A 25,158-nucleotide genomic window follows, 5' to 3' on the forward strand; every position below is an offset into this window, starting at 1 on the left:
CTTTTCGCTGCGCACATGCTCGGCGCGCGCGCCTCTTGTTAGATTTATATCCGTCGTCCTGGCGACTATCTCTCGTGCCCAAGTGTAACATCCTTTGTTATCTCCTCGGTCCTTCGATCGGCCTATTGGGCATCTTACTTGTTCGAGGCTTGCGGCACGGATTTTTCCCTTGACAATAACGCTGCTCCTTTGTGAACAGTATACCAGCTAAGTAGGCCCGTGTGTCGACCTTAAAAAAAGGTAATCATTGGTTAATCCTGCTTATTCGCTTGGTTCACTCGCATGTGCTGCGATCTTGCTTTTTTTCTTATGAAAGGCGTGATCTAGGCGATGCACTTTTCTTGGATTCAACGCACTAAGCAAACGCTAATTAAACTTCTTGCGGGGAAGGGCTCTTGCTGTTTTCTTCCCGAGTGCGCAATAGCTGCGAATTTTGTGCAGCCAAGAAGACATGCTGACCGTATAGCTAAGTAAAGTGGATACCGTGGCCATGCAGTCTTGACGCGCTGTGATGCTGTGAACCGTCGGCTCTGCGCTGCGTACTATATGGTCTTAAATATTGACCCAATGATCACCTGATAAGCTCTTTAATAGAATGTGATGTCGTCAGCGGGTGCGGCAATATAGCGTAACGGTGCCGAAAATTACGCAAATGGTTCCGCTGTTGTGCTCGACAAAAAGGCGCGTTCCGTGATCCAAGCGTCAAAGCTACTTGGAGTGAAGTGCGAGTTCAGCTTCGTCTGTGGTTAGTTTGCTGCAGGGGCGAAGCCAGAAATTTTTTTTTAGGGGGCGTGGGGGTTGAACCATACTTTATGTGTGTTCGCGCGTGCGTTTGTATGTGTTCGTGTATATGTATATACGCAAGCAAAATTGAAAATTTCCGGGGGGGGGGGGGGCGGGTTGAAACCCCCCCCCCCCTGGCTACGCCCCTGGTTTGCTGCGGCTCATTTGTTCGTGGAAACGCGCTGCACATTTCTTGTGAGGAAATGTGCAGCGCATTTCCACGAATGCACATTTCTTCACAAGAAATGTGCGTTCGCTTTATATCACTTTTGGATATGAGAAGTGGCAGGTGAAGTTCTTGCGGCAGGAAACGTCGCAGTCATATCGATATGAATGACCATGCTCGAAAACAATAGACGCAAAGGAAGTGATATGTACAGCCAACTTTATGGCACGGGAACGATAACAGGGCGCGGGTTGCTGCATGAGCTGAAAGACGGCTACTTGAGTCGAGGCGTCCGGCTGCTGTAACAGAGGCAGGCTGTCCGAATTGGTTTCTGCACTGTATGTATATACCGCAAGTTTGCGTATTCATATCTTTATTTTTATATTTTTCCCAGTGTTCACCAGTTTCACGGTGCTACACAGTGAAAATATCGACACACTTAAAGGTGTGTTGATATTTACCACTTAACATTTGCCTTTTTTTTTTTTAGTCATTAAGGCTGCCAAAATCTTATTTTGCACAATAACGAGCTCAAACCTAAACGTCACGGATGCTGCAGTTGAAGCTGTGTATCAATTGTGACCGCATAATTCGCACCGATGACAGGAGGAGAGCCGACATGGGAACTCTTAATAATAATTTGTGGGATTTTACGTCCCAAAACCACGATATGTTTATGAGAGACGCCGTAGTGTAGGGCTCCGGAAATCTCGACCACCTGGGGTTCTTTAACATGCACCTAAATCTAAGCGAACGGGCCTCAATCATTTTCGTCTCCATCTAAAATGCAGCAGCCGCGGCCGGGATTCGATCCCGCGACCTTCGGGTCAGCATGCAGTCCCGCGCCATAACCACCGTGGCGGGTGACGTGGGAGCTCTTAAACGTTATCTATACTCTGTTCCAGAAGTTCCGTGGAGCACTGTGGAAGCTACAGGCCTTCTCAACCAATCAGGAGGGCGAGCACATCTAAGTGTATCCTTCCGCGCCCTGTCGTCTGCTAGCGGCGAGCGCTGCAGCAAAAGCGGCAAGAGAGTCTCGGGACACTGTGCAACTGCGCAGTGAGATGAGCTGTAATTGTGAAAGCGGTTAAATATTCTCCTCGGCACCGTAAAAGCGCGCGTCTTCGAGATACTTGCACGATATCGCACAGGTGAACCAGGCGCCGCCATTTTGACTAAGGAGTGACCAAATCTGCCACCGCGGAGTAATCACTACCCAAGACTGGGTCCTCCGCGGCGCTGTGGACGCTCGGGCTGTGCGGACTACTCATAAAAGTTTAGACAGTGTCGTACCATTCCTTCGTACTTTATAAGTAAAAACATAACACATACGAGCCACAACAGTGTTATTTCTTTCGTCATTTGCATGTTATAACACGTACAAGCAAGAACTCTTTCTTCAGTATCATGGGGCCACAAAAATTGTTTTATACAGAAAATGCGACAAAATCGTCATACAAATCACAGCTACAACACGCAGAGAAGCCTTCAAGTAAAAATCCTCCGACGAGACCGCTTGCAAAAGTCATGAGGACAAACAACGGGCTACGTATATGGGGCACTACATCTCGCTTCACAACAACCTGCGCTCGAGGGTCGTGTAGCCTTGGCTCTGCTGCACGGAACTTCTGGAACAGAGTATAAGTTGGCTTAAAATTAGCTCATCCTTCAGAATTTCAATTCTGGAAAAAGTCCTCAAATTTCTAATAAACTCGCACAAAATTGACAACCGTACACTCTTAATCAGGTCCCGCTGAAAGTGCTAGATATAGCCAGGAAACCGGACATTTTTCGTCTGGTTTTCTTGATATAGGCAGCATTGAACCATGCAGGACATGACTGAGAGTGCAGCTAAGGGTTCGAATTACTTATTGCATGATTCTAAAACTCTCAAACGCGTTTAATATTATTGCGTCATCGTATTCCGCTTTTTTATTGGAATGATATAGGTTGACGATGATTTACGAGCCTTGATTTTTCGAGTCTTCCTAATTGTTATGCTTTCTTGCCTTGCACTCTTATAGCTCTGTCCTGGATTTTGGACCATACTTACCCAGAGTATAGCGCATGTCGCAGCACTACGTATCTCGTGTTTCTTGTACAATGTTCAGGTATTAATGTTCAGGTAATAAAGTTCTAAGCCTTGTCAATCGGAATCGGTAAGCAACGCGGAAATTCGCATTGACAAGGGGACAGAAACAACAAAGACAAGAGAACTGTCTATGTTGGACAATGTTTTGAGTTTGCTTCTGTCGAGTATCCCCTGCCGTAACTTTATTATGTGCAGTCTTGTATTGTCACGCCTGCCATGGACACGAAATTTTGCGCCTCCGTATTTTGTATTTTGAAAGCTAATTTGTATGCATATGGCTTTATGTGCGTTAAAATCGTTTGTTCAGGAATGTGGAGCACATTTTATATCTAATACGTACGCGGTACACGTTATGAGACCATAGCTCGTACCTTATTTCGCTTTTTTTTTTGCATGCCTTCATTTTTTTCTGCCGCGCATTTACAGCATTGACGGCAGCACTTTTTTTTTTAGCTTTACTTTTATGATACACTCGATATCCTCTTTCACTAAGGTATGTTCTCCTGCACGTAACGTCCTTACAATTGGAATAAAACAGTTACGCGCAATGATTCAAGTTCTTACCACTGCAAACCAATTCTGCGGAATCCCGCAAGTGATTAAAATGTTATTATGAAACGGGGAACTAGCTTTCACCCGTTTGTAGTACAAAGCTACAAACGAACGTATGCCAGTTTTCTCTTTCAGGTTCTTACGAAACATAAGAAAGAAAAAAAAATTGGTGAGCGGATGCAGATACCTGTCGGTTAAGCTGGCCGTTTCTTTGAATTCAGTAGATACCCGAATTTATATTCAACTGCACACGGCGTTGCGCTTATCGGGTAGGGGAAAAACTTCCTAGGCATTCAATGACTCGTGCATTCTCTGAGCATGCTACCGAATGCCACGCTGTGTTGTCGCCGGCATTAAACGTAAGTTACATAATTTGACGTCCCGAAAATGCCCAGTGGGTAATGAAGCTCCCCCTAATCACCTAATAGGGGGTCGCAAAATCTGCCCCGTACATTGACCTTTCTAGTCACCTAAGACGGGGGGGGGGGGGCGCAAAATCTACCCCATACATTGACTTAGTAAGGTGGGGGGCGCTGCGATGAAACTTTGCCCCCCTGATGGGGAACTCTGCGCACGCCTATGCCCATTTGACATATTTTGAAATTAAAACGCTTCAAGGGCCGAGTCATTTGTTGAGAGTTTATCTCTCTTTTTCGCCCTTAGCGAAGTAGTAGTTCAATGATTTTTAACCACGAAAGCCTTTATTAAACGCGCTTCATTACGCACTTCCAGTTGTTTGGTCGTGGATGTTATCGCCCGATTCTACTTAGGCTCATAATCGGTTCCGAGCGAATATGCATCGTGAACTGTCCGGCTACAATTTGTATACATCAGCATGTATCGTAAAACTAGTTTAAAAATTTTATTATCGACATTTTGTGATTTACTAATAAGGTTGGATAGATTTTGATTTCGCGTGCAAAAGTAATATCCGCCTGCTAGAATAACCAAGCTCAAGGAGTAGAATTACGCTACATGCACGGTGCAGTCATTTAAGAAAAATTATCTTTAAAATAAAGCGCCCTACGTAAAAATACCTTGAGAGCGTTGTTAAATTTCTTTTTTTGGTTATCCCCCCTCTAGATGTCCATGGCTCTGAGCCCCACGCATGTGAACATCACCACCGGGCCAAGCGTTCCTCCGCCATCTCCAGGCCTGCGCTTTCACCTCAACGCGTCATTTGTCACCAGCCTGAATGGCTTGGTCACGGTATCCGAAATGGTGAGCCACATTAACGTCACGAAGAAGTAGCAGATAGATAAGGGCTGTCACGGTTGTACCAGATAAAAAACGCCACGACATGTTACTCAGAAAGAGCTTGGTGGTGACGAGTGTGGTACGTCGGTCTCCTGGCTGGCAAAAACTTGTAGGTTTGGGCGAGTCGGTTCATGATGTGTGTCCTGTTGTGTGTGTTCGTATTTATGTCATCGTTTTTTTTCGCGCTGCTTCTAGTTTTCGTCTCCTGGGTGGTTCCAGCGCTGGATTTGAAGTGGAATTTGACTGCAAGCAAAATCCTGAACCACTTTTTTCAGTCATCATTGAACGACCCCAGTATCGAAGTTTATTACGCCACGAAACGATTGCCGTAAAAATTTCTCGAATCCGTCAAGAACGAGCGGAGTTACAGGGCTTCCCGACGAACGCGCTGGAAGCTACGCAGGGAGGGATGGCTCGGGGGAAAGAAGTTACCTCACCGCGTATCATGACCTTGAGCGCGCGTGATGAAACGCGGTCGCTCTCTCCCGTTGTGATTCCTGTGCGCGCTAGTGTGGCTACCGCGTAGTGTTAGCACACTGTGGAGCGCGGCGCCGGCACGTGGCGACACTCCGCGGCAAGAAGCGCATCTGATCCAAACGCCACCTTAGTTTATGTCAGCTATTGGCCAATATAGCATGCAATCTGCTGTTCGACGTCACACAGCAGGCGCAGGCAGCTCCGAAGAGAGTGAGCACAGGCCTCTGTATGAAAAAGAGGGCGCCTGAGAAAATGACAACTTCGCGCTTCGCTTCGGACCTCTCCTTGCCGCGCACGACTGCAAGATGCCCCGCCACGGTGGTCTAGTGGTTATGGCGCTCGACTGCTGACCCGCAGGTCGCGGGATCGAATCCCGGCCGCGGCGGCTGCATTTTCGACGGAGGCGAAAATGTTTGAGGCCCGTGTACTTAGATTTAGGTGCACGTTAAAGATCCCCAGGTGGTCGAAATTTCCGGAGCCCTCCACTACGGCGTCTCTCATAATCATATCTTGGTTTTGGGACGTTAAACCCCAGATATTATATTACGACTGCAAGATTTGGCTGAGCTGTTCATAGCAGTGTGTGCTTTCAGTAGGATTTGTTTTTCCATCAAGCCCGAGAGGTGGTTTATGACCCGTTTAACTGTAAACTATTTTTATTGCGGAACATTATTTGCCTCATGCGAGGCACTTTGTGTTAGGTTCCTGTCCAGCCTGGCTTCGTGGCTATTCAGTAAAATCAATTACGTAATAGATTGTGGGTTTCCGTTCAGGCACCCTGCACAATATCGCGATGCTCTACACATTGGGCCACAAACGCATGCCTACAGTCGAGCCACCGCCATGCTTTGAGACTTGGTGTGTGCGCCAATAGACGCAGGAAGGGCAAGTGCCATATAATCTTCTAGGTTAGCACTGTCCTTTTCCTGCGTCATGTGGTACAGCAGCTTAAAGAGTGCGTGGGATCTTGCTTTTTTTTTTCTTTCACTCCCCAGATACTGTCTATCATCGTCTACGCCTTGTCGGTGTCTTCGGCTGTAGGCCTTGCCTCTCTGAATCTCCTGATGTCACTTAGCTTCTGCTACTGGCTGCTGTGTTCTTTCATCCTACTGTCGGAGAGCATGTCCACGAAGCCTGTCCTGCCTACGACCACCTTTGTAAGTTTTACATCATTTTCTTTTCCGCGATTTGTTGTATTTTGCTCTCTATACAAATCGTACAGTACCTTTACCATTCTTTTGACGTGCGCCTTCTTGCTAGATTGTTTGACTATGAATTTTGAGTGCACCTGACGAAAAACTCGCGGCCTCTCTCGTCTTGTTGGCTTTGGTAGAGATGACGTTTGACTACAAGCGCCCATTGTTCTAATGGTTGAGCACAGTGAACTGCTTCGAAGGACCGAGTTGTGTGGCCGTGTTTCATCCCCTAAATAAATATGTTTTACTTCAAGGGATTTGCTATTGGTCGCGATATCGAACAAAGTCGGCACCTAGCGGCGAACGGACGAAGCCCCGAAGTGTGGATGCGGGTGGCCCGCCGCCGCTCCAGCAGCAGTGTGTCTTGTATTTGTTGCTGGAGAATTCGCGATGTAAGTTGCAACGGGGACGATTTGGTCAACGTTCAGTAAACTCATTTTTTCCTTTTTGTAATGGAACCTCGCAGAGCCAGTCGCTTTTTTTTTTTCTAAGTCGCGATGCTAAAAGCATTCGTTTAGTGCGACCGCGCCACATACGCTTGTCACTTTTAACCACATTCGCTTGTCCTCCAGCCTTCCCGGCTTAGCAAAGACAAAAACAACAACAAAAAGTTCACGTCACATTGACTAACGAGAAAACAATGTTCGGATATGGTTGGTCTCGGCGCGTACTGCAATTTGTTGAATCGCCCCTTGCGAGGCAGCTTATGCTAATCAAATACGCGCTATGGTAACCTCAACTTTCGTACTATATCAGGCCACAACCATTACTGGAAGATCCGTTTAAAGGATTAAAAAAAAACAAATATATCAGGATGAGCTGTGGTTATCAGCTCGCTTTGGGATATTCGTTCAACGCTTATATGGTCCGTCCATTTCTGGCTCGCGAAATGATATATTTTACTCTGCACGAGTTCATGCACAGACTGAACAAGTTTTGGCGCTTATAAATTTTTTACTTCGGAACACTGAGAAGGCTTCTCGTAGTTGAGTAAGCGCGACGGAAAACGCGCAAAAAGTAGCTAAGGCTAGGTGACGCTCGCTTGTAAGGACTCGCAGCTAGCGTGAACAAACCTTGCATTCACTGCGAAGGTGGCGCACGAAGGATGTAGAACGAACTGCATACTTGGAGACTCGATTCATTTACTTGCGGAAGTGCGCAAAAGCGCAAGTAAATTATGACTGTCAGCCCCGGCCAAGCCGCCACTACCTTTTGCGGACTGCAACAGTGTTCACGCACGTAGCACGCAGAAATTACGCATACGGCAACCACGACTGAGCATATCACTGACTGATAGTGAGAAACGCGCTAACGTATTTGACTGAGCATCAACACTTTTCGCCAGCGAACGCTTTAACCCACCGTGATCGAAGTGCTTGCTACGCACCATCGCAAAGCGCCTTGTCGTTCCGACGCCTGACAATCCACTCTCGGTGTTGTTGCACGTCGCCGGGGAAGGAATGATAGCTTATCTCTGGCTCTGTGCATTATGTGTGGCATTGCGGAACCGAACAATACTTCCGCTTGGAAATATAAACGCTTTCGACACTTACGGAGCGCAGAATCACGACACAGAAACATCAGCCCCGTACACTTACACACAGCGCACGGCTGACGATCCACACAAACGCAGGGGCGATGCTGCCACCTATAGGTCCATCTCACCGCCAATAAATAAGATTGCCCATATAGCTAATGAGCGTGTCATGTAGTCATGCACCTCATGAACATTCGTATATCTGTAAGACCGTGGAAACAATTTTCTTTTCGAGGCCTCTCACCGACTTCACGGAAATCACGTCATCGGCCGACATGGCTCAACGCAGGCACTGACTCAACCAACCAGCCCAAATGTGTAGCCTTCAACACAGAAGTGCACAGATACCACATCTGTCTGAAAAGTAGCGGGACTGACGTAATACCGATAACTTATTCCTGTGCCGAACGAAAAACTATGCGATGTCCTCTTCAATGTAATCCTTGGTCGGTGTAACTCGCTTTTCCATCCATCTCTGCCGTATACCTGTATGCATGACTGGAATCATTCTTGTGACATGTGTTCCGCAGCTGCGTCATTGCGGCCCTCTTGATAATATCCATGCCTTCAAAAACGGTTTCCCTCTAGAGTTCTCTTGAGCTTGTGGAATAAAATGAAGTCGCAGGGGGCAAGATCAGGAGAGTATCGAGGTTGTAACGGTTTTCGTCTTGATAAAAAAAATGCCGCTGAAGCCGTTGTGACTTCGCGCGTTGTCTTGATGCAGCAGCCACAATTTGTGCTGCCAGAACTCCGGTCTCATGTCGGGTACTGAGCGAAACAAACGCCTCAAAATCTCTTTGTGAACTTGCCGCCGACTGACCGTATGGCCATGTGGCAAGAACTCAACGTGGACACGCCTCTGTAACCGCCCCCCCCCCCTCCCAACAAAAAAAAGGTAACTAACATTATACTTTCACTATTGACTTCAACTGTTTTGCTTTCTTCATATATTTGCCGAAGCATCTGGTGCGCTTCTTACGGAGTTTTTCCAACCGAACCAAAAATTTCATGGTTGCTCCACGCTCATGGTTCATTCCTCAGCTCTCACAGGAGAACTGCCTTCGAAGACAACAGTGGTGTAAAAAGAAACGTTCAATTAAAAAAAGCCAATGGCTGCGAAAAGCTGAGGTTGCGGTCACATACTACCAAGAAATCACATATACCTTGACTGGATTACAGGCTGATTTTTATTTCGTCCATATTCCACACAGCATACCCAGTCCCGTTACTTTTCAGACAAACAAAGTATAACGAGTAGGCATGCACGCATAGCCATATCACCATTGATCTTCGGCAGCCATATGCTCTGTTTTCTACGCTGTTTTGCAACGAAACAACAAAAACGCTACATGTATCTCCCCACTTTAAGCAATATGCATCGTTAAACGCACCATTCCTTTATTTAAATGAACGGGTTTATTTATGTATTAGGTAAAGGCGTCGCGTCACTCTTGTCGGAACAACTGGCGCTGACTCGTTTGCGTATGGCGTATACGCGTCTTGCTCGTAACCGTTTGCTGTTCCGAGGCCAGATTTGCAACGTCCTCATAACCGCTGGGCAAACGGGTGGCTTGAAAGCGTTGCGGCTTTCCCTGTCAGTTTTGAAGCTGCGGTTTAGAAATTCGTTCAGTTAAAAATTTACACATATACATGTACTGTACTGTACTGTACATGTATACGTGTAAATTGCGTATAAGCTGAATGCTTTAAAGTTCACTCTGAATGACTTCCGCGCGCTGCATTCGAGCGCTTTGTGACGAAATACGCGCTGCGAAACCCGGCATGACCACGTTCGCCTAATTAACTTCCTTTGTGCGCACCGAGAGGAACTCGGGAACTCGCAGTGTCTCAGAAAATGTCGTCCACCTTCTCTGTGGGCAGTGCGGCAGCACGGCGTATAAAGCCCGACCGACACGGGGCCCCTTAGTCTGACATTCCATTGCATTTGGAACGACTGTTGCGGTCCGCATGCGCGACAACTATGCCATGTTTTGTGTTTTTCTGTATGTGCGTCGCAAATGACAGTGTCCCACAGCAGGTTTACAGTAACGCCTTTAAGCTTCCATGAAATAGAGCCGTGTAAGTGGTAAAAAAAATTGCCATCCACCCGTTTGCAGCAAGAAGCTACAATGGAAACCCGCGTAGAGGCTTTCTCAGAAATATTCAGTCGAAGCAAAGTTCGTCCTGGGCCGGGATACGAAAACGGGACCAACGCATTTTCGGTGCGGTCACTCTGCCATCCGAGCTTTTCCTTTCATGAACATTCATTCGCAGAGCTGATATGCATGCAATATAGAGTCGCAGAAGTTTCGGTAAAGGGGATGGTGCACCACGCGCCCTGTGGGTGGTGCCAGGACTACATTAAATGTTGCGTACAACAACAACTACAACAACAACAACAAAAAAAAAAGCTGCGTTAATCTTCGTACGTTTAACTCTGTTGTTCGGTCCTCGTGTTATTCGCAGTTTCTCACATTGCACACCCTCGGATCTCTTCTGTACATCTTCGCCTCGATCGCCCACCTGGCCATCTTCAACTCTTCCGCTACGATGGCGGGACCGGCTTTGCTCAAGGCTGTTTTCAACGCCGACGCGGTGAACGCAGCTGGGGTAAAGTATGAGTTTTAACTCGCATTGACTCCCTACTTCGCGTGAACTGTTGACATAATCGACGCAACGTGAACGTCGAGCTCACGCGAAAAATAGGAGCACAAGTATCGGCACTGATCACAAGTCCACCGCGCTAACTCGAATCAAATGACCTGGTGTGGAATTCACAAAGCTTCCGTTTCTGCACGTGGCGCTTGGGATTGGCGTGCTGCCTTCGCTTATATAAAATGGCTAGCGTAAAGATTGTCTAGCATGTGCATTTTACAAACAGTTCTAGCAGGTAAAAAAAAAATGGTGGATAGGGGCATCAAGCTATAGGTAGCTTTGCCTGACCAAATGGCCCAATGACAGTGTGAAAATGCTGCCGTAGTTATTTCATACACTGATATAACTAAAACCTAAAAAAGCGACATTTACTAGCATGTTCATTCACTATGATATTGTACTTATTGCTACTAGGAATAAAAGTTCTTTTTTTCTGATTACGGCTTGTAAGAACGAACGAACGAACGAACGAACGAACGAACGAACGAACGAACGAACGAACGAACGAACAAACAAATTACAGTTAAAACTCGATCTAATTGGAAGCCCGATTTTACGAATTTCCCGATCTAACGAATAAATTTCCATTCCCCGGATGGTACGCATTGGGTTCAGTTGTTCATCAACTTGAATTAACGAAGCTGTCATGGCACTAAACCCGAATCAACGAAATGAATGGGTAAAATATGCAATGATTTCTTTCTAATTTTGACACAGGCAAGTTTTTCTTCGAGCGTGCGCTGTAACGCTACCGCTTTAAAACATCTAGCCGCCCTATAGTCACGATTTTAGTCTTAGTTTAACGAGGCCGCGCGGCAGTGGTGGTTTGTTGTCCCTGTAAGTTCTCCTACAGGAGCTCTCGTTATTTAATGGTTTATCCGACAGATGGCACTGATCGTCTCCTTGTTCATTGATTGGCTAAGAATCGATGTTCGGTCTGTATTAATAACATAGATTTAATCAATGTAAATAAGGTATTAGGCCAACATAAAACAAGGAAGCTTTTTTTTTTTTTTCTTCGAGCCTGGTGGCAGACATGTCACCGCCCCGTACAAAGGGGACGCTCATAGCATCCATCCATCCATCCATCCAACTGTCTTGCTCTGCCTGTTCGCACAATCACTGCAGTCATTCTCTGTGTCCTTGCATATCGACAGCTTGTCTTATATATCTTCACGTGACAGTAGGCCTCACCTGTATCGCGTGCACATGGGAGGCTATCGTGCAACGTTACTAGAACAACATCATCAGCCTGTCTACGCCCACTGCAGGGCAAAGGCCTCTCCCATGTTCCGCCAATCAACCCGGTCCTGTGCTTTCTGCTGCCACGTTATACCTACAAACTTCTTAATCTCATCTACCCACCTAATTTTCTGTCTCCCCCTCACGCGTTTACCATCTCTTGGAATCCAGTCAGTTACCCTTAACGACCACCGGTTATCCTGCCGACGTGCTACGTGCCCGGCCCATATCCATTTCTTCTTCTTGATTTCAACTATGATGTCCTTAACCCCCGTTTGTTCCCTGACCCACTCTGCTCTCTTCCTCAGTTTCAAAGCTCCGTATCTCCGCCAGCGGAGGAGGGTGGTCCGAACGGCGGTCGCCAGAACTAGCGGCGCTGCAGTTCCGTCTTGCGCCACTATCGGCGCGTCGTCTGCTGCCACGGCATAACGCTGCGGTGCGCCGCGCAGTTGCTCGCGGCAACTGCGCGGCAATTTTCTTATTGTACTAGTTAGGAGGATGCCAGTGCTGGGCAGTATCGAAGATACATGTATCTTAGATACTATCTTAGATACACTTTGGGTATCTTGTATCTGTATCGCGATACGTCTCGAAAGACGAGTATCTGTATCTGTATTTCCGATACATTCGATAATGTATCGTGTATTTTAAGATACAAGATACTTCTATCGCAACACAGCCGTGCGAAACAATAATCGCTGGCCAAACTCCGCTTCTCAAGCTGGCACTGGTGCCACTAAGCGATCTGAATAAGTCTAAGGGCAGTGACGTTATTTTTACGCCAGAGTCGTCCAGTGAGGGTAGATCAGGAAGAAAAACACGCGGACGTCTACGCCCAGCCCACGTACCTTTTCTTTTCTCGATTTCTTGTCTTTTTAGTTGCTCCAATGCCGGTACACTTGCTCATAGCCACTGTCCTGCGCCGCGTACTCCACTGTGTGCGGCATCTATCGCGCAAATTCTGATGTTGCTACAGTGTCGTTATTGCAGATTCTTTTGCGTCTTGATCCGTAACGAAATGTGATGCGTGCAAGAATGGGGTTGCTTTGCGTCGCGTGGATTTTACATATTAGCGATTTAAAAGATCTCGAGCATATAAGTTTGACTTGCATGCGATGAATTAACTTATATGCAAATAAGATTCTAACAACTTTAGCACCAAAGGTACTGATGCTAGATCTAATAGAGCAAGCGTTTACCTAACAGAAAATATCTTGGCGTACGGTATTTTTCACTTCCATCTGCATTTATTCAAATAATTTATGAAATCATAATTTGATTATTAGCACAAGGCACAAGTGCTTTCTTAGCTGTAATTTTGCGTCATATACATTACCTAGGTCTCTGCACTGTTTTTCCGGTCTGGTCACTGCAGTATGTCTTTTGTAACGCGCTCCCAAAAAAAGATTGCTGCTTTATTCTTCTAACTGTCTGCTTTATTTCTACTACTGTTTACACATTTACACGTTGCCAAGGCGATTTTGAAAACAAATATATTATTATGTGGGCGTGCCTTGAGTATACAGTACAAAATATTCTACTTACCGCTTAAGAAAATAGTGAAATTGAGTTTGCATTATAAAAATGGAAGAGCCAACTTAAAGATGGTAGGAAGATGTTCAGGCAATTTTCCATAGGCACTGAATTTCACATTGTCTCAGCCAAGCCCTTAGCCGGGGGGGGGGGGGGGGCGGCTAAGGGCTTGGTTGGGGGGGGGGCATTGGCCCAAGCCACTCCCCCCCCCCCGAAATTTTGGTGAAGTAGGTGGTTATACCAAAAATAAATAATGAAAATAGGTGTTTTTCTCAAATAGTCAAGGTTTTCAGCAAGTGCCCCCCCCCCCCCGAAAAAATTTTTGGCTACGGGCCTGGTCTCAACAAGTAAGTTGACGATACTTCGTGATCATATAGCTGTTAAGGGCGCCGTCTGTATCGTGTTTCCGTACTCATTCAATGTGAATGTTTGATAAACAACCACCTCTCTATTTTACTTATATTTGTTTTCCGGTAATAAGCGGCAATAGCGCGAATAGCGGCGGTGTCCTGCGGTGCTTCGTGCAGCTACGCAATACGTCTGAGACATTTCTGTGTTGCACATGTTCTCTCGTTCAAGAAAAATTGCTAAAAAATTGCACGTTAGTGAGTATATCCACAAAGAATCCCTTACGCCAGCAGCTAAGTAGAATATGGAAATTCATTGCAGGTTTACGTCATCTACATATACAACAGGGGTCTCAAACTCAGCTTATAGCCGGCGGGCCGCAGTCGCGAAATTTAGCTCCAAAGGCCCGGGGACAGTGAAGATGGTGGGGTCGGAGAGAGTTTGAACAAAATGACGTTGCCATTTGAAAGAAGGCCTTTGACATATCTCATATATAGGTCATTTCTGAAGGGGATTTTGAGTCCGGATTCCAGAAACAACGATACGGATGTACATAACGAGTGAAATCTGGACGCGGATTGAAATATAGAGTTTTTGTTTCACGGTTATGTTGCAGCACATGGTGACCACGTGTTCCTCACGAAAGAAATGCTTGAGATCAGTCATGTCTGTGTAGCTCACTAACATATTTAGAAAACAAAAGCAAATGGAACGGAGACGGTCATGTGTGCCGGCCGGGCCGCTAGCGAACAGTCGCAAGCCCCGTATACACCATGCGTTCCCCTCGCGACTCTCCCCCCCCTCCCCCCCTCCCCCCAGGAAGAAAATAAGTCGCTATTAGCATTGTTGCTGCTGTACACCTGTACGGTATTGTGCAAACTGTCTTTTACGGACAAGGTAAAAGTCCACACCGGTATTTGCGCCGTCGTGCGAAGGCTTCTTATTGACGTTATTGTGATTACATGGCAACCCGCTAGCTGGTCGGCAAGCTGAGCAGCGACTCCCATCAATTACAAAAATGACAAGCAAGAACCGCTGTCAGCGAAGCGTATAAAGAGTTGTCCTGTGAACAAGCTAAAACAAGCCCCCATAAGTTTTTTTGGAAGGAAACTAATGTACTTTGAGCAAGAAGGGCAAAACTTTTGAGATACTAACAGACATTTCATGCAAGTGAAACTAAATAGGTCACAGTTAAGAAATTTTCAAGGAGACATCTTTGTGTATAGGCGTTTGCTGCTACATTGTATGAATCTATAATAACAAATTTGAGAATGTATCGAAGTATCTTAAGATACAATTGCCAAGTATCGTATCGGATACAATTAGTGCGGCAGTATCTTGTATCTGTATCTCCAATACTTTTTGCCTGAGTATCTTGCATCGTATCGCGATACAATTTCAAAGTATCTTTGCCCAGCCCTGGAGGATGCTTAGGTGGATATGCATAAGGTCGTCTGTATGCATTGGCCCGCGTGCGTTGTTCATTGATTGGCTAAGAATCGATGTTCGGTCTGTATTGCCACGCCCACTTCTTGTTTTATTTTGATGTATTCGGGTTTGACCAGCAAAGACGGTTATCAACGCTCGACGCTGTCCGCGAAGCAGTGTTCGAGAAGCTTCGCGATTGTAATAGATCGTTTTGGTAAGATTGCGCGCTGCACGCGAATGTTCCAGCTTTGTCGAGAGATAACGCCGCCACCAGCGATATCGCTGGAAAGTTCGATAGCGCCTGTATAAAAGCCGACGCGCTTGACTGCTTGTCAGTTGATCGACGGTCGACGCTCTGTTCGCCGCTATCAGTGTATAGCTGTAGTTTGACTTTCAGTTTCCCGGCCACAAGTTCGGCCAAATAAAGAGTTTCATCTCGGACCTGCTAACTGCTGCCTTCGTCGACGTCACGACCCTATGACAATATTTGAGCTGTCTACATTGCGCTTAACTTCCAAGCATAGGTGTTTCTAAGCGAATGAGGGTTTTCAGAGTAATTTTTATAACTACTACCACAAGCCGCTGCCATCTTACCTAGACCAAGAACAACCCAACACATCTGTAAAAGCCTTTATAGTGCACAAAGAAGCGTACTTACTCGAGATACAAAAACGTTCTAGAAAAACAGTACTCATGTTTCTACAATTTATTGAAAAAAATTTTCTCGAAAAACATCACCAATGCTTTGCAATGTTTACAAGACACGTTTTCGCGACGGTTAAAGGGATACTGACCCAAAATCGGAAAATTTTACGAGAACTCGGTAAATGAAATCTCAGTGTGCGATTACATCGAATAGATGTCTTCTCTGAGCAATTTTTTCAGCGGATAGTTATATTTTCGGTGTCTCATCTGTCTACGTCGCATCCTTCTACGGTGCCTTAAACAATTCGAACAGATCGGCCGTGATGTGAGCACCGAGCAGTTATTCGCGCGTACTCCGTCGCTAGAAGAGTCGTCAGCATTCAACTTCAGTTTTTCAATTTCACCGAGCAGATGTTCCATGCCCGCAGCACTTTACACTGTACGACAGCCGTTTGCGTTTCGTGCTGTAGCCGTTCACTACTCAGTTAAACTGCTCGTCAACTACAATTATCTTTTGCACAAGTAAGTCTCCCTTCCCGAAGCAAAGTGTGGGATTGTGCTAGTTGGTATTCCATTATTAAACTACTCATCGCAAAACATTTCACACGGTGCACATAGAAAATACGCGAGGACCAGCGCTGGTCCTCGTCTTTTCTATGTGCACCGTGTCAAATTTTTGCGCTGAGCAGCCCATTCCCGAGCCGGCGAGTGTAAAATATTCCGCACATCTTTTTCAATACCTCGTCGTAAAATCTCTCGAAAATCCACTCCTCCAAATTGGGCACTGCGCTTTCGCGGGACGCCGTGCGTTTTTTTTTTTTTTTGGGGGGGGGGGGGGATTTACGCCTAAACCCCGAACATTTTGGCTTTGAAATGTGGGGTGGAAGTGCTGGGAACAAGCGCGGCACGGCACCTGGCGCGAGTTCCCACTTTCCACGTGGGATCAAAACTTCTTGTCCCGCAACGACACGACGATAGTGCTTTACAATGTCGTCACTCTCAAAATGAACGTCACAGACCTTGCATTTCGCAGTAAGCTTTCTATCTTTGCGATGCAAAGCTTGAATGGCGTAGGGTCTTTTGCAGGTCCCAAGAAGTGCCGTGAAGCGGAGTCGTCGTTGCGGTAGCCGCTCTTGCAGCCCGGCGCAAAGCAAGTCGGCATATCGCACTGTGAATCTGTTCGCCCTCGTTACACTTCGTACATAATGCACGTGTCTTCGTACAAGACGCTAAGCCTGGTCAAGAACAGTCGCAAAAATGACGAGCTAACAACGCGCAGACGACGCTGTGACCCACGTGCGCTCGTACATCGGCGGCACCGATCACAACAAGCGCCAGCCGCGGGAGCTAGACTAGAGTCACTCTAAGCTAGACTAGAGTGCCTCGATGCGCGCGCCCCCGCTTAGAGTGGTGTCAGCTTTTGAAAGGGCAGTTGCCGCTTCCTCGGCCTTGGCGGCAGCGTGGCCGCCATTTTGAATCCCCCGCCCGGTCACTTGTGCGTGGCGCGCGTGCTGTCGGTGGTCGTTTCACACCAGTTTTATGCGCTCTCTACCGTCACCATAGCCGGGTGTTGCGTGCCGCAGTGTACCAATCATTCTAGGAACGTTGGGAGCTGTATCGTTTTAGAAGATACGAGGTTTCTTTGGACAGTAAAAATCAAACGTGACAAGCGGCATCCGAAGGACACATTATGCACTTGCAGCGTAAGTTTCCGGCCGGTATTTCGAATGCACATGCAAGGATAACTTCTGCCGGTGTTAACCTTGCGTAATAAATGGACACACTGATATCAGCTACATGCTTGATATGCTTTGGTTCACGTGTGCATGAATCCTGCATTTTTATTCGCAAACATTCTTTACTGCACTTGGTTGGTCCTGTATCTGCTTTGATTTTTGCTTTCGCTATTTTTGTGATTTGAAATGTATCATGGAATATATTATGCGTGTTTGTCTGCAGATCAGATCCTTCTTTTTTCCTAATAATAATTATTTGTGAGAATTTACGTCCGAAGAACCCCGATATGATTATGAGAGGCGCCGTATATAGCGGACGGCTCCCGAAATTTTGACCATCTGTTGTTCTTTAACGTACACCTAAATCTAAGTACGCGGGCCTCTGTCATTTCACCTCCATTGAAATGGGGCCGCTGCGGCCGGGATTCGATCCCGCAACCTTCGCGTCACCAGTCAAGCACCATAACTAAAACCACGGCGGGTTCTTGTTTATTATATTCCTTTCCGTGTTTCAAGTACGCCTTCTGTGCTGGTCCGATGCCCACGTATGTATGTGTGCAGTTATATGTTTTCTATCCTTCCCTGTTTCTGTGTTTCAAGGTTACATTTTCATCCTGTCTTAAATATTTACGCAGTTCCTGTTTTTTTAATAATTTACGATCACTGTGAAGCGACTAGTGGCAGTTGTGTTTTATTGTATAATTTGCGTTTTATTTGTGTAATTGCTTCTGTCAGCGAAGCATTAATGCGCACAAATAAATGGACTGTAAGCTGGATATAAACGCACACACAAACACACAGATCCAGTATTTTATTTCTTTGAGCAAGAATAATTTATTTATTCATTATTAATGTAAGCCCTGAAGGTTCACACAGGAATGCGCATACAAACGGTTTTCGCGAAGCGTCTATACAAAGAGGACGCATGAAAACAACAAGAAGACGGGGAAGCATTGTGTACAGTAGACACGATATGCCAGTAAAAAAATACAAGAAACAAAGTCAAGTTGTACAATGATCGAGTATGTCATGGAAAACCACTTAATGAAGTTAAGACGACTCGAAGGCGAAAGCCATCTTCTTCTCAGTTTTTTGCGCACCTAACGCGGTTTTGCATTGCCTCCAAGATCGGAGGCACGTCACCTGGTTTTGCACTGCCTCCGTGATCTGCCCACTTTTGACCAAGCTACCATGTCATGTGATAACGGCATCATATGACGTCACGCCAAAATTTGTGAAGTCATGATGACGTCATATGGTGACGTCCTTACGTGACGATTATTTTTTGCATCTCTCGTCCCTCACGTCGTGTTACGCTGACGCCGTAGACGCAGGACGCCGACGGTCAAATTTCGCGTTTGATGAGGCATTTAAGGCTTTCGCCTTAAAAATGCGTCCGCCACGGTGGTATAGTGGTGACGGAGCTCGGCTGCTGACCCGAAAGTCACGGGTTCGATCCCGGCCGCGGCGGTCGCATTTAGGTGGAGGCGAAATGCTAGAGGCCCATGTACTATGCGATGTCAGTGCAGGTTAAAGAACACCAGATGGTCAAAATTCATGGAGCCCTCCACTACGGCGTGCCTCATAATCATATCATGGTTCTGGCAAGTAAAACCTCAAGATTATTATTAATAAAAGAGACAAATAAATAACGCCGTGCATCTGCCGCACAAAGTATAAAACAGTATTGGAAACACTCAATAATATGTGCATGCAATTGGGCATGCAAGAAAACCTGCAGGTACAAAAAGAAGGAAAAAAACTGACACCATCTCCCGCTAAAGGGGACCATGAGGCGATGCGAAGCAGCGTTTCGGCATGGCGAGCCCGCGCTTCAGAGGGGGGAGAGGGGGGGGAGAGGGTGAGTGGAGAGGGGGAATGGAGAGGAGGAGAGGGGAATGGGAAATGGGTGGAGAGGGAGAAAGGGGAGAGAAGGTGTGGGGAGAGGGTCTGCGCATGCGCAGTAAGGGTGGTCACGCCGCACACCACCACCACCGGATTGAACTCCGCTATAAGATGCTTCACATCTAAAACGCACTTATACTGCGCGCATGCAAAGTTTTACGGCATACTACTCAACAACGTATTCAACGTTTTGATAAGAACTTAAGGTGCAACTCGAGTGCCGATACAGTAGCGGCTAGATTGTGAGCAAGAAATGGCAGCAATAATAATGATAAAGAAGCTTTCATTTCATTTTAGCATGATATTCGCACCATACTTCCCCTCGGCCCTCTATATACAATATATATGATGCCATTTATAATAAACGAGTAAATTGTTTGCAAACTTAGCAAAATGAGCCACCTTAATCGCGCTTAGGTAGCTTCGCAACACTAAATTGTGTGTGTTCAGATACATATACTGCTGCTGCTGCTTACATGTATACAAATACTTTAAACGATTATTTGTGTATTTGGAATGCAGAGCTTACGAGAAAATTAAGTAAGGCTTTAGAGTTTGTCGTTTCCGGCGTAAGGAAGAGGATTCGTTTTCAACATCACAGTCTACGTCTACCTCTAGCGCATAACACATGCACAGGCCGTCAGCTTACATGAATTACATGCTAACATTTAGGCAACAACAGCAATAAAAGCTGCCCAAGCTTCAAAAAAGAAAAGAAAAAGAGAAAGATCACTAGCGTGCACTTATTTCCGGACGTATCCGCGCACCGCAAGCGCTTTGTGTAGCGCGTTTCGCATGCTGCCGAGCTGCGGCGGGATTCGCAATGGCGGCCGTTGTAGCAGACGACGCGCCTGTCCTCACCCTCAGCGGAGCGCGCGGGCATCAAGGCACCCTAAGCTAGACTAAAGCCCCTTCTAGACTATTCTAGACGTGACTGCAGCGCCACTAGTTCTCACGACCGCCACGCGGACCGCCTCTCCGGCGGAGCTTTTAAACTGAGTTTGTTCTAGTAACGTTGATATCGTGTTCGGGCGACGTGGAAGGTTCCATGTCCAGGCTCCGACACCCGAAAACTACCGCGACATAAAATGCCGCGGTAGTTTTCGGGTGTCGGTACGTTACAGCTTTTGATTTCGAAGGACCGAAAGTTCCTTTTCTCTCTCAATTTTACGAACTTCCCGATTTAACGATATAATTCAAGCGCGGTCATCACTTCGTTATATCGAGTTTCAACAGCATATAAAAATAATAGAAACGTAGGAAGATTTGCGAAACGTATGACCCATGGACCTCGCGTCTTTTACCGCAAGGTAATGGGGATATGGCAATCAAACTGGACAGGTGAGGTAATGGTGCACGAGGAAGCGAGACTCATTTGTTGGCTGTCGCCGAGAAAGAAGCATCGCTTTGTTGCGTTGCGGTCGGGCGAATATTTTACGATCTCGAGGTAGACTGTTACAAAATGTAAACGAGGTCACAAAGTATCTAGAGAGGGAGAAAAGGAAAGAAGGCAACGAACCATTCAAGGTCGTCGGTTGGCTATTCCATACAGAGCAAAATGAAACTGGGCAAATGAGATTCATCATCGCTCCCAGTTTCCATTATTCCTTCGTTTTACTTGTGCCTTCATCTAAGTATGTTCCCCTCGACGTTAAGGTACTTGCTGTAATCCAACTTAGTGATACGATCGCCAGCCGAATACCCCACACATCTAATGCACGGTTACACGTAAAGTATTATGCCTTAAAGGCCCCTAAATTGCATAGAGGCCGAAATTTAGTTGTGGCGCGGCAGTTGTGCACTAGTCTACTACGAACACGTAGCCATGAGAATTTTAAATGCAAAGCATTTCTTAGCGAACCCTAGGCACTTTGATCGTTTCTCTCTATGTAGCCGCCTACGTCTGGGTGTTCTCGTGATCGCCTCCTTAACTTGGTAATAATAATATCTGGGGTTTAACGTCCCAAAACCAAGATATGATTATGAGAGACGCCGTAGTGAAGGGCTCCGGAAATTTCGACCACCTTGGGTTCTTTAACGTGCACCTAAATCTAAGTACACGGGCCTCAAACATTTTCGCCTTCATCGAAAATGCAGCCGCCGCAGCCGGGATTCGATCCCGCGACCTTCGGGTCAGCAGTCGAGCGCCATATCCTTAACTTGGTGTAGACCAAAATTGGCATGGGAGGGTAAGAGGATTTGACGAATATGAATGTGTGGTCGTGACACGAATAACGTGCAAATCCTGTCGCGTACGTCGTCAAACCCTTTCCTAAAGACACGTGTGGCACATACCCGTTTACCACGGGCTGCGGTGTACGGGTATGCGCCACAGCTGATTGACAGTTTATATCTACCCAGGAACGGCTAGAACAGACATTGGTAATTTAATTTAAATGCTCAAGCATTAACAAAAACTCACATCGGCAGCGTTGACCCGACGAACGCGAAGATTAAAAATTAATATCCCAGCAGGAATCGAACCCAAGCTTTCTGCGTGGCAGTCAGGTATTTATTTTACCACAGGAGCCACGCCAGGTGTAGAAACTGCTTTGGAAAAATACCCTATGCAGGCGTAGTATCGGTGCAACGTCAATTGTGGTTGTGGTGCTGGCTATCTAATTTTATAGAAAAGCAACAAAAGCTACATGTGTACTCCTACGGTACAGGCGTCATGTCAGGTTAACGTCTGTGGTTGCAGTGTTGGCTCCGCTTCTATAGCAGTCTAATAAGCATTACATTTGTATTCCTATGATTCAGTAAGCTAAATTCAAGCGTCGCTCGAACCCGGATGAATACACTAACGAAAATTTCGTATGAGATTCACATCATCGCGCCCGTAAAGTTAACTTCATTTCGATAATACTGACGTATATGCTCTAACGTAAGTCCTGACGTTATGTTAGAGCATAAGTTGCCCTTTAAGCGCCAGTGTTTTCGACGTGCTCGGTAAGCCCAGTACACTTACAAAAACACGTCGATCCACCTCGTAACTGATGGGAACCTTTGTGCGCAAAAACAAGACAATTCACCAGAACGAGAGAGACAGGACTGGCGCTACTTTCATCTAACTTTATTTGCGGCTTCGCCAGCAAATATATGCAGAAAACATGTATGCGCGGAAATCAAATGCATTGTCACAAACACGTATTCACTTCAGTAAAAATAATCAAGATATTCCGTTTCTGCCTTCTAAAGCTTCACCGATGTGCCACTGACACACCTACCCTCTATCTTCCTGATATGAAACGCTTCCAGTAACTCCCGTGCCATGTTATCCCTACCTCTGCCCAGAATCTTTATCTCATTTAGTTTCGGCTCACATGCCTCGCAACTCGCGCAATGCTCAGCCAAATTAGTACCCCCCCTCTTAATAGCCCGTAAATGCTCCCCCGCCCGGTCATTAATACACCGACCCGTCTGGCCTATATACCCTATATTGTCTGGCCTTTGGAAGGCAAAAACTGAATATCTTGATTATTTTTGCTGAAGTGAATACGTGTCTGTGACAATTCATTTGATTTCCGCGCATGTGTGTTTTCTGCATATATTTCCTGGCGAAGCCACAAATAAAGTTAGATGAAAGTAGCGCCCGTCCTGTGTCTCGTTCTGGTGAATTGTCTTGTTTTTGCGCACAAAGTTTCCCATCAGCTATGCACCATCTCGCCGAATTTCAAGTTTTGTTAAACCACCTCGTAACGCTTGGCTCAAAGCCAAAAAATGGATCATAGGACTACTCGCTGACTGCTTCGCATGATACCGATTCTCACAAGGCTGGGGTCTGCCGATTTTTCCGAAACGGTGCCGTGATGGCGGAGTTACACACGTTTCATGGTCGAAACGCGACGATCGCTCGTTTCGCTCTTTCCTTCGCTACCCTCCGTTCGTCGGCTGGTCTCCTCTCCTAAAGCCGCTTTGCCCTCCTCACCGAGTGCCCCTCCCAAGACGTCATCGCCGAGCAGCGTCCACTTGCGGTTGCCGCGACTCCGTCAACTCCGTGCTTCTCGGCTAACCGCTGTTGTTGCCGTGCCGGCCCGTGCTCCTTCGAATCGTGGCGGCATGGACCCTGTGTTGCGCGCACGCCTTCATAGGATCGCCAACATGATGGACCCGTACGGTGACACGCCGTGCCAGAGCACCTCCGCTCGAGCGCGGACAGCTGCTTGCAGACTAACCGGAAGTCGTATATTCTTGTTCGGCCCACTGGTCCGGCCAATCGCAGCATCGATTGTCGATAACATCGCAGATGCAACATGTTGACGTCGCACAGTCACCGGGGATGCCGGAAAGGCCCGAAGAGGAGAAGGGATTGTTTCTTAGAATTTGTGGCGCGCCCTCTGCTTCTAGCGCTGACACGTGTGGCATCGTTGATCGCGACGGCATTCTGAACACGTGTTTACTTGAAATGTTTGAAAAAATATCAGAGGTGGTTTAGGGGCCCTTTAAGGGCAAGCGTTATCGCAATAAAAAAAATCTAGTTGGTAACTTTCACCCTACAGACGATTTGGTATAGATCTGGCTAAGTAATTAATTTTTTATGGAAATTTTTAAAATGAGGGTGGGAGGGGTGGGAGGAGGTTTGTTGCTTTCTAGAGGAACGCAAGACTTCACCTAGCTAGCTCGGATAAACGTGCCAGGCGCTGTAATGGCCCACTTAAGTACTGGAAAATGTTTTAAAGTCTATCACGACGCACTTGCCTACCGGCACTGAAATTCGGCGCAATAGTGAAGAAAGGGAATTTCAGCGTTTCTTTCTCCTGAATAATCCTGTGATTTAGCCTACCAATTTAACGACGTTTCTTTGAAGCTAGATATGAAATGTGGTGGATGCACAGGCTTTCATGTGGCACTTTCTCATATTTTGTGACGCGCTTTCTTTTAGCAGCACACTGCGTGTCGGAAATGGCGTTCTTGTTTCACTGCGCAACGTATTTCAGTGACGTGCATCCTTTTTTTTTTTCTTTTCTTTTTCTCTCGCAGGCCATGGGACTCATCGCGGGAGCTGCGCACCTCTTCCACGTTGCGTTAATCGTCAAGAAAATGATTTCGTAGGGAGAATCGATGGACTAAAGTCTGAGGGGGGCGCTCAGAATTCTTGTCACCTTTGCAAAATAAGGCAATGTTTGTTTGCAGGCGTTGCTCACAGGCGGTGCCAAAGTGACGGTTATGTGGCTGTGACGACGTCGGTTCCACGAGTCGCCCTTGCTTGACCGACGGAGATGAGCGTTTATGTGGTGAGCTGTGCGGGGGCTGTTCTGCATGAGCCTGCTAAAGGGATGCCCGTTTCAGTGCGTGATCCCACGATGATTCGACAGAACTCGTTATCCGGCGGTGTGGACGTGCACCGTTCCACCGTCCCCTATCCAAACAACGCGCACTGAAGTGAACAACGCACTAAGTGTACTCTTACAGAATCGCCCTCCTGGTGAAGCAAGCAGTATCAGTCGCAAAAACAATACCAACTCATTATTCTGTATTTCTTCTTGTTTAATCTGCGGAGGCACATCCTGGAACATATACGCTTTGAGGACCTGCAAAATCCCGTTTTGATTTGGCGGGTAAAAAGCAGCGTCCCTGCGGCGGCCGCTGGTCTCGGAGGGCGCGAC

At 46.6% G+C, this 25,158-nt stretch overlaps 1 protein-coding gene across 1 annotated transcript; it reads left to right on the forward strand.

Moving 5' to 3' along the window:
• The first annotated feature begins 107 nt into the window (after window positions 1-107).
• Window positions 108-24,629, forward strand: LOC119378514 (uncharacterized). The gene is made up of 5 exons (XM_037647625.2): window positions 108-240; window positions 4,677-4,814; window positions 6,323-6,484; window positions 10,527-10,670; window positions 24,533-24,629. Exons 2-5 carry the CDS (start codon window positions 4,677-4,679, stop codon window positions 24,602-24,604), a joined length of 516 nt encoding a protein of 171 aa, XP_037503553.1. The 5' UTR covers window positions 108-240; the 3' UTR covers window positions 24,605-24,629.
• The last annotated feature ends 529 nt before the right edge of the window (window positions 24,630-25,158 follow it).

The sequence above is a fragment of the Rhipicephalus sanguineus genome, unplaced genomic scaffold, assembly GCF_013339695.2.
Source record: "Rhipicephalus sanguineus isolate Rsan-2018 unplaced genomic scaffold, BIME_Rsan_1.4 Seq8542, whole genome shotgun sequence".
In the NCBI taxonomy this organism is placed as follows: Eukaryota; Metazoa; Arthropoda; class Arachnida; order Ixodida; family Ixodidae; genus Rhipicephalus; species Rhipicephalus sanguineus.

Bases quoted from the DNA above. Each gene is read 5' to 3' on its own strand.
- LOC119378514 (XM_037647625.2), top strand. From the start codon at position 4,677: ATGTCCATGGCTCTGAGCCCCACGCATGTGAACATCACCACCGGGCCA. The intron at 6,485-10,526 runs GTAAGTTTTACA...TGTTATTCGCAG, and splicing joins TCCTGCCTACGACCACCTTT to TTTCTCACATTGCACACCCT. The intron at 10,671-24,532 runs GTAAAGTATGAG...TTTCTCTCGCAG, and splicing joins ACGCGGTGAACGCAGCTGGG to GCCATGGGACTCATCGCGGG.